Below are 10,201 nucleotides of genomic sequence, written 5' to 3'. Positions count from 1 at the left end.
GAAACCCATAAATGCAGTAGGGCAATTATAAATCAAGCTAGAGAATATATAACCTTCATTCACACCCACAGACCCAGTTTTAGTGCTTTTCCCCCTCCCTCTTGTTCTGTTTTTCTCACACTTTTGGGTTGGAGCCTCTTGTTCTCAAAGATTGATGAGACCGTAGGCTGTATGTGTGAGACAGACAGAGCGTGGAGAGAGACGTATGTGTGTGTGTGTGTGTGTGTGTGTGTGTGTGTATGTGTATGTGTGTGTGGGAGTGAACAATAAGCAATATCTCAGAGCGGTTTTTGGCTCTTCAAAGATAAAAAGCTTTGGCACAGCAGTGTGTTTCTGTCAGAGATACCAAGCAGAGATGGAGCAGTATTCAATGTCTGCATGAGCATTTAGTTAAAGCCTGAACAAAAACCTTGTGACCAACTAGTACGGTCAAATTTTAAAGGTGCCATAGAATTTAAAATTGAATTTACCTTGGCATAGTTGAATAACAAGAGTTCAGTACATGGAAATGACATACAGTGAGTCTCAAACTCCATTGTTTCCTCCTTCTTATGTAAATCTCATTTGTTTAAAAGACCTCCGAAGAACAGGCGAATCTCAACATTACATTATTAATAGGGATCATTAATATGTACGCCCCCAATATTTGCATATGCCAGCCATTCAAGGCATTACGCAAGCCAGTATTAACGTCTGGATCTGTGCACAGCAGAATCATCAGACTAGGTAAGCAAGCAAGGACAATAACGAAAAATGGCAGATGGAGCGATAATAACTGACATGATCCATGATAACATGATATTTTTAGTGATATTTGTAAATTGTCTTTCTAAATGTTTCGTTAGCATGTTGCTAATGTACTGTTAAATGTGGTTAAAGTTACCATTGTTTCTTACTGTATTCACGGAGACAAGAGAGCCGTCGCTATTTTCATTTTTAAACACTTGTAGTCTGTATAATTCAGAAACAACTTCATTCTTTATAAATCTCTTCAACAGTGTGTAATGTTAGCTTTAGCCATGGAGCACTATCAAACTCATTCAGAATCAAATGTAAACATCCAAATAAATACTATACTCACATGATCCGATGCATACATGCAGCATGCATGATGAACATTTTGTAAAGATCTATTTTGAGGGTTATATTAGCTGTGTGAACTTTGTTTATGCTGTTTAAGGCAGTCACAAGCTCGGGGGCAGGGAGCGTGAGGATTTAAAGGGGCCGCAGCCTAAATTGGCGCATATTTAATGATGCCCCAAAATAGGCAGTTAAAAAAATTCATTAAAAAAAATCTATGGGGTATTTTGAGCTGAAACTTCACAGACACATTCAGGGGACACCTTAGACTTATATTACATCTTGTGAAAAAAAGTTCTTGGGCACCTTTAATGCTGCGTTCCATATTCTGATCATACTCCTATTTGATATCTCCAACTTTTGACCACAAAGGTATTCTGTGACTTGATTCTCAAAAGCTGATGTGTATAGAAATAAAATAGCAATGCTACCAGAAGCTTTACAAATCAACAAAAAGTGTCCTGACATCACATGTTCAGCTATACTAACATTTACTCTACAAATACACTATTATCATTAGAGAGGATTACCATGTTTTACAAAACCAAATGTTTGCTTTTATTAGCATTAAATGTTGGACATTTGAGTCACTGAAGCAATTTATTTGCATGAAATGAAGTTATTTGGTATATAGTAAATATACTAGAGATGCACCAATGAACCAGCCGATAATTGGTATCGGCCGATAAAAGCAGGCTCTATTTGACCGTATAAATCTCCCATAGCTCAAGCCAGGGTTGCAGGTTTTTTACCTTCATTATCCTGATTTTCCTTAAGAAAATCAAACTATCGGTATCAGTATCAGCAGATATCGTTCTGAATCATTGGATCAATCATTGGATCGGTGCATATCTCTCTCTCTCTAGTATATATATAGACTTTGAGTAAGTAAAATGTATTATATAGCACATATAAATACAGAAAAGCTGACCAAATTGATGAACAGAAGAAATAACTAATAATATTCCTTATGTTACATGAAAAACTGACCAGAACCTGACCCCCCAAAAAATCATCTGTTTGCAAGTTCTGTTGGGCTCGGAGTGGAAAAGAGACCTCTGATTCTAGTTCAGAGCTGGCAGAGCAGTTTCTGAAAAACTACCAGATAGTATAAAGTTTAATGGTGTTATTTTGTGTTATTTTGGTGTTAGCCAAAGGATGAACATCCTCAGCTTGATTCTGCACTTCCTCCAACTCTTAAATCTATCTTAGGGGTTTATAATCCCCACTTCTGCCCAGGAGTCAAGAGTATTAACACACTGTTCCAAAGGTTTGGAACAGTTTATATTGTGAAAAATGCTGTTAAACCACAATAAGATCTAATCAAATGTTATTGCTTCAGCCATACAGTGAACAACTGTGGCTGGATTTCAAAAGAAAGGGTGTGCCGAATGTTCCAACATGCAGAATAGAGTGTGTAAGTTGATATATACAGTAGATGTTGTTTACTGCATCGTGCCTCCTATAGAGAGCACACAGACATCCCGCTGGGCCACGAGGCTCTGGAATATTCCATAAGCGTGACTGCTCCCTTTCCATTCGCTCACCGAGAAACAGAAGCCCCAGTCATGCTGGGAATTCTCCACGGAGAGTCGGCTTTTATCCGGAATGATCTGGAATTATCCCCATAGGGTTCGTAATGCCTGGCACACAGCAACTTCCTGGCTGTCAATTTTCACCGCCTGCGTTCTGCCACAGCCAGGGGAAGGATGGACACCTTCAGTCTCGAATTTAATTAAGACCTCGCTGAACATGTCCTGCTGTGCTGGCAAATTCATGCCAGAACTAAAAAAATCTAATGCAAGCACAGACAAAATAAAGAACAACTTGACCCACTTCGATTAAATAGTCTGTAGTTTAACCTTCTGTACTTGAATTCTCTCTATATAAGACAACTACTGCAACTACAAAGTCTACCAGTTTAATTAGCAAAGAGTCATCTATCTATCTATCAAGCAAACATTCAAAGTGTGTCTTCTTGATAGACATTCAAATCAGAATTTCAATTCAAGTTCCTGTTTACGAACTCATTTTTATTTCAAATTAAATTCAAAATGATTCACAACCCTGAGGAACATTGTAAAAAAAAAATTAGATTAATGTATATTCTAGCTAAAAAACATCTGCTGCATATTCCACATGAGCAAATACTAAAAATGACATCTTCCAAATGAAAATTAATGCACATCTGGTCAACATACTTGTGCTATCAGGGAAGTGTCTCATTAACTCAATTGCTTGTATTGTTAGTCATTTATATGAATTAATCACTTGCTCTCTCACTTCTGTTCAGGTGTGGTACATGGACGGTTACCATAACAACCGCTTTGTACGGGAGTACAAGTCTTTGGCGGACTTCATGACGTCAGATAACTTCACGTCTCACCGGCTCCCGCACCCTTGGTCCGGGACGGGTCAGGTGGTCTACAACGGCTCTATCTATTTTAACAAGTTCCAGAGTAACATGATCATCAAGTTTGACTTCAAGACCTCCACCATTAGTAAGTCTCAACGTCTGGACAACGCAGGCTACAGCAACACCTACCATTACGCCTGGGGAGGACACTCCGACATCGACCTCATGGTGGACGAGGGCGGGCTCTGGGCCGTGTACGCCACCAATCAGAACGCGGGGAACATCGTCATCAGCAAGCTCCACCCGCTGACCCTGCACATCATCCAGAGCTGGACAACCAATCACCCGAGGCGCAGTGCCGGGGAGTCGTTTATGATTTGCGGGACGCTGTACGTGACCAACGGCTACTCGGGAGGGACGAAAGTCTACTATGCCTACCACACCAACTCCTCAACGTACGAGTACATCGATATCGTTCTGCAGAATAAGTACTCGCATATATCCATGCTGGACTATAACCCACGAGATCGTGCACTATACGCCTGGAATAACGGACATCAGGTCCTCTACAACGTTACTCTTTTCCACGTCATCCGCTCGGAGCAGCTGTAACCATGGAGGATTTAGTTTGGAGAATCTGAAAGGAACATAAAACTGAACCTAAGACAATCCTTTGGAATGTTCTTCAACAGTTACAACACTGCAAAAAAAATGATGTTCTTCCTCAGTATTTTTGTCTCGTTTGCCAGTATAAATATCTAAACACTCTTAAATCAAAACATATTTACTGGAGATGCAAAATGAATGCAACATGAATTCAAAATTAAATATTCGGCATGACGCAAGGAATCCATAGACGCCATGATTTTCTGACAAACTCTTCAAAAGTTATGAGCAAAAATATCCAATTTTTTTAGATCTGTAGGTGGCGCTGTTCCCAAATTTGGCATGGACCCTCAGATCAAGGATCCGATGAAGTGTACCAATTTTCATTTCGATTGCTCAAAGTTTGCCTGAGATACAGACTCTGAACCAATTTCGAACTCGTTGAGTAAGCAACATCGTTACTTTTGAACAAAGATGAATAAAAAAATCTGTTCAGTCATTCATACAGAAGAAGAAGAATAATACTGAGTAAAGAAAACAAGACTTCTTCTTTTGTGTCATTTTGCATCTGAAGTAAAAGTATCTTGACATAAGAATGTTTAGATATTTGAACACAAAACAAGACAAAAATACCAAGTAAGAATATATTTTTTTGCAGTGAAAAAATGCTATGCTGAATGAAAACTGAACCATTTAAAGAACAATAGACATGTGAATGGAAAATAAAAAACAAAATAATGAACAGATGCCAAAAAAATGAAATAAATAAAGCCACGCCTTTCTTTTTTTACACACACAAAATAAAAACTTTTCTTTCTAGGACACTGGTCAGAGGTTTTCCAGTAGCACTAAAAAGACATTTGTCCATGCTTTTCTGCACACTGAAATATGGAGAACATTGGGATTATCAACGGAATAGTAGCCCATGTGGACTACTCAAACCTTTCCTCATAAACAGAGTGTGTGCAGGAAAACCGATGGTGCTTCACTCGGCAAACTAACTCGGTCAGCTACCAGTCTGTGCAATATCATAAGTCCAACTTGTGTGCTTTGCAGAGTTCATTTCTTTAGATAATTCAGAAAAAAACATGATTGGCTGAAGGCGCTGACTGTTGAAAGCTCTGTTGTCGTTCAAAGGACTCTCGTGAGATTTTACTTGAACTTCTCTGCGATCAAGTTCCCTAAATGTGGACCATATCATGATATTTTATAATGACCTACATGTATGTAGCACCTGAGAACAGACCAAAGCGTGCTATTAAAGTCAACATGAACTCAAAATTCACCCTCTTTACTGTCTTATCACGCTTTCTTAACCCTCTGGAGTCTGAGGGGGATTTTGCGCCCTGGAGGTGTTCTGACATGCCTTGACATTTGTGCTTATTTCAGTTACTTATAACATTTTAATGGCTAAAGTCTGTATTCAGCACAAACTCTGCTACAACAATAGCATGTATGTAAAAGTTTGTCTTTTTGAGAAAATGACATTTAAGCGTGGTTAGTGAAAAAACTATTTTTAAAGTCACTGAAATAAGCACAATTGTTGTACCTTTTATCAAAAAATCTCTAAAACAACCTTCCTTTTCGGATGACATCACCAAGAACTCTTATTTTTCACCCCCTCCCCCCAATTGTCCATTTTTTTGGGATAAAAATCAAGTCTCGTCCTGCATTTTTTTTTCCAATGAATATCCTGTTAATCACAGAAACGCATCACGTCAGTAAAATGGGTTGCGAACATCATTTCATGTTGACTTTAAACCTCCTCTGGTGAGAACATCACCATTCAGGCTACCGATACACACTTTGTTGTGCTTGTAAATGGATGTCAGCTACATCTGCATCATGGTTGCTATAATTCACCAACTCCATGTAACAGATGTGCAGTTTTTACTAGCAGATGGTTCAGGTACAATCTTACTCCGAATTAGTCTCTGTGCTGGTGAATTCTTGTAAAATGATTTCTTTAGTTTTGCATGAGCAGTTTCTACATGCCCAGATGTGCTTAAAGGAATGTTTACCTATATGATGGGTTGGGGTTGGTTATAATCTTTAGAAACCTGGGAATTAAAAAAAAAAAAAAATGCTTGTTTCTATCTGGTTTGTTTCGAGTGGCTTGTTTCTTAACACCCATTCTTGATTTTTGTAGATTTACAGTTTGATGTTTTTTGTAATATAGTACCGTCTGCTTGGGTGATGCTTCAGTGTCTTTGTTTTAGTTTAAAGGTGTTAGAAAGCCACATTTCTGTCACAAAAACTCAAAAAAGATCGATATCAGAATGTAAGATGTCACTTTAGAAGACATCTAAAATATGAATATGAAACTATGACGTCATTGAGCAGTCTATTATGTAATGTAAACATTTGAACAAGGTCTTATAAAGAATTCGCTGAACCTAATTCCAGTTTTCTTTATGCGCTTAGCTGGATGTGTGTTGTACCCACAATACGATGATTCTTATCAATAAAAGAGGATTTATATCCTGATGTCATTCTGTATTGATCTCTGAGTTTGTTTCATCATGGGATCAGAGTTTTATGTTGAAAGAAATTAGCAACAAAAACTAGCTATGGGATGCTGGTTTGCGTTCATCAAGCTGTTTAGCTAGCTAAAACCACCTTGACTAACCAGCTTCATCAGCAAGTATAATATTTTTTGATAAGCTTCACGTTTTGTTATTATACATGCAGAGGACAGGGTCAATTAAAGTTCATGAACACATTTCTGGATTAAACTGCTAAAACACTCTTACCATGATCCAGATCCAGAATGATCAAAGTTTATAGCTTTCTATTTCCTATTTTAAGCCCATGTCTGACAAAAATTTGTAATGATTATTACTCTTATCATACAGTACAAACCCCAGTCGAAGCCCAGCAGGCACAAAACATTTTGTTGCAATTACAGTAACATCACAGTAAAACATCCTAGAAACCATGTCTAAACTACAGTGCTGATAATATGACAGTTGTTCATGGGTCATTGACGAATAAGGTTTTTAAAAGTGTAAAAAAAACAATGGAGATATAATTAATTTTGAAGTTTTATTGTTAACAATGAGATTATGTGGTTTTTATAATCAATTAACACTGCTTTTGTCATTTTTTACAAGATGGTCAAAATTTGTCACCAAAAAAGTCATTCGGTTTAACCAAAATTTCAGTTTTACCGAATGACACCTTTGGTTTTACCGAATGATGATTTTCAAACAATGCCACAGGCTGATTAACAATGCCACAGGCCAGTAAAAGGACAATCAAACATTTTATATTTAGTACAAGTTTTTAAAATATTACAACATTTTCCATGTTTTATAGCGGTTGTACCGAATGACCTGATGTTTTGGGGCATGCGTATGAGCAAGTGAAAACACGAAGAGAGAGTTAGTTACTTTGCTTCAAGACCATGTGGTCCTTTGCAGGTGTCTGAATGATGTCACATCCTGTCACATGATACTGACCGCATGACTTGATCCAAAATGGTCCCTTTATATTGGTTACTCCGAATGACATCAAAAAAATTCATTTTTCCGGACATTCTTTCTCATAACAAAGCAACGACTTCTACACATAATTTTAATACCATTTTACACTATGTTGATATATGATGTTTTAAAATCATGCCAGAATAAAAAATATATTCATTTATTACATTTTAAGATATTTTGATCTCAGATCAAATGGCTGTATTGGCCTTTGGACGGTTAAACCGAATGACCTTTTGCCACTTCAAAATCTTTAAAATACATTTATATATAACAAAATATAATTAAAACCTTTTGGATTCAATAAAAGAGATCTAGTTGTACTACCTTACATACTTTGGATGTCATATCTTTGTTTTTTTTTTGTTTTTTTTTGTTTTTTTATTATTAAGGCCTTTGGACAAAAAAATGACCCGTCACGTCATTGACCCTTATACTATTTACAGAAGTCATATAGCTTTAAATCATATAACCTTGACATAATTGGAAATGGCAAATTTTTATGACGCCTCATATTTAACCTTGGTTACTCATTTTCTTTCCTCATTACCATTTTATCTTTTAATTTAACATTTCATTTTGAAAGATACATGGTACTGAGACTGTCTGAGATTAATATTTTGTGACAAATTATGTTTTTTTGCGCAAACCACTTGCATCGCTTGATAAGATTGAGGTTAAACCACTTTAGTCACATGGATTACTTTAATGATGTCTTTCTGGGGCTTAAAAGTGGAAGAGTTGTACGGACTGTCAATGGAGAAACAGAAAGCTCTTGGATTTCATCAAAAAGATCTTCATTTGTGTTCTGAAGATGAATGAAAGTCTAACAGGTTTGAAACAACATGAGGGCGAGTAATTAATGACAGAAATTTTCATTTTATCCCTAACTTCCCTTGGTTTTGGTATCCTACAAAGCTAACATTAAAACTACATTTTCACAACATATTAAGGTTTGAGCCCACATGGGGCATAATCTAGCAATGACTACAGTAGCTCAACTAAAACATTGCTGAGCATTGCTAGTTTTTTCACATCACTGGAGTCAAATGAGTAGCAAATGCAGTTTTATGTAGATTTTTTTTTTTAAATCTAGAGGAACAGTTTCACCTTTTAAGTTAATAATGGAATTGAAATGGGCAGTAATGCAGTGTGCAGATACAGCATCACATGAATATAAGAGACCTGAGGCAATGACCCCTCGTGTCCTGATGAAAATATGATGGGATTTGGGCAAAAAGCATTAGACATTCAGAAATAGAAACTATCATCCCTCTATCTCTCTGGAAACAGCCTGGAAAAGTCAAGCACTTCTTTCTGTATCTCTCTTCTTTTCTTTTTCTCTTTCCTTCTCCATTTAGATAGCTTTTTTTCTCTCTCTCTCGTGGGTTTTTACAGTCTCTCTTTTGGTAAAGTGTAACGATAAAATGTATAAACTGCTAATTCCTCCCTTCCCCCTTCTCTCATCCTTTCTCTCTCTCTCTCTCTCTCTCTCTCTCTGTTGCATGCTGGGAGTGGGTGGAGTGGTGTAGGGTGAGACCTGAGCTGTGTGAATTCACATAGTCTCAATTACTAGTTTAATTTATTTTTATTATTATTTTTTCTTTTTTTTCTTTTCTTTTCTTGTTTCTTTTCTTTTGCATGGTTTATTTTTAGGTTAAGGTTTTGAAGTGAATGTTGCGCAAGGAGGGATGGCGTCTCATGAGGAGGTGCCGTCTTTGTCCTTGCGTAATGGTTTCAGGTGTGTGCCAGAGGACGGCGTCACAGTGGAAGATGTGCTTATCTCGGCTGGCGGGGAAGTCGGACATGAGAATATTGTGTCCGCTTCCCGTATGAATAAAGCCGTAGTAGTGTTCTTGAAAGAGCAAGTTTTTGTTAATCGTTTAATCGAAAGTGGTCTTGTTATAAACGGAAACTTTGTTCAAGTTTCCCCGTTATATGCGCCGTCAGCAAAAATCACAGTATCTAATGTCCCACCGTTTATTCCGGATGACGCGTTGGAACGGGAATTAGTTCGGTTTGGCAAATTTGCCAGTGGGTTCAAAACGATTACTTTGGGATGTAAACACCCGTCTCTGAAACATGTAAAATCTTTCAGAAGGCAGGTGTTTATGTTTCTAGAATCTCCCGAGAACACGCTGGACGTTTCATTTCGGGTAAGACATGAAGGGAAAACTTATATGGTGTACGCAACAACTGGTAGTTTGAGGTGCTTCGAATGCGGTGATTTAGGTCACAAAAAGTTCGCATGCCCACACAGAGAGCGTACACCAGAGGACAGGCCTGTTGAGTCGGGAGAGGGCGATGCGGCGGAGCACACTGCTCAAGAGGAAGACGCAGGTGCAGCAGCCGAGGTAAGCGCCTCTGGTGCGGCGCCGTCCGCTATCATAGAAGCACACGAAATTGTTACTAATACAGATCCTAACACAGATCCAATTGCAGGGCCAAGTTCAAGCAGTTTTCAGGAGCCTGTGTGTTTAGGTACAAGAAAGAGAGAGTTGGTTGTTACTAATGATGGTAGTGTAATGGATGATGATGTATCTGATGAAAATTGTTCTCTTCTTGATTATGATTGTGATTCACAAGTAGGTTCTGTATGTGGATTGGAAGGTGACTCCCAAGATTTGTCTATTAAAGATCTTTCTATCCATTCATTAGCGGAAATTAATGGCTT

The 10,201-nt window shown here is 37.8% G+C and overlaps 1 protein-coding gene across 1 annotated transcript; it reads left to right on the top strand.

Moving 5' to 3' along the window:
• Positions 1-1,387: 1,387 nt before the first annotated feature.
• On the top strand, positions 1,388-6,539 carry LOC125262107 (noelin-like). The gene has a single exon (XM_048180662.1). The coding sequence runs from the start codon at positions 3,251-3,253 to the stop codon at positions 4,046-4,048; it is 798 nt and encodes a 265-aa protein (XP_048036619.1). The 5' UTR covers positions 1,388-3,250; the 3' UTR covers positions 4,049-6,539.
• Positions 6,540-10,201: the final 3,662 nt, after the last annotated feature.

This window comes from Megalobrama amblycephala, unplaced genomic scaffold (genome assembly GCF_018812025.1).
Source record: "Megalobrama amblycephala isolate DHTTF-2021 unplaced genomic scaffold, ASM1881202v1 scaffold603, whole genome shotgun sequence".
Classification (NCBI taxonomy): Eukaryota; Metazoa; Chordata; class Actinopteri; order Cypriniformes; family Xenocyprididae; genus Megalobrama; species Megalobrama amblycephala.
The sequence above is the reverse complement of the archived record's forward strand: the minus strand, read 5'-3'. Positions and strand labels throughout refer to the sequence as shown.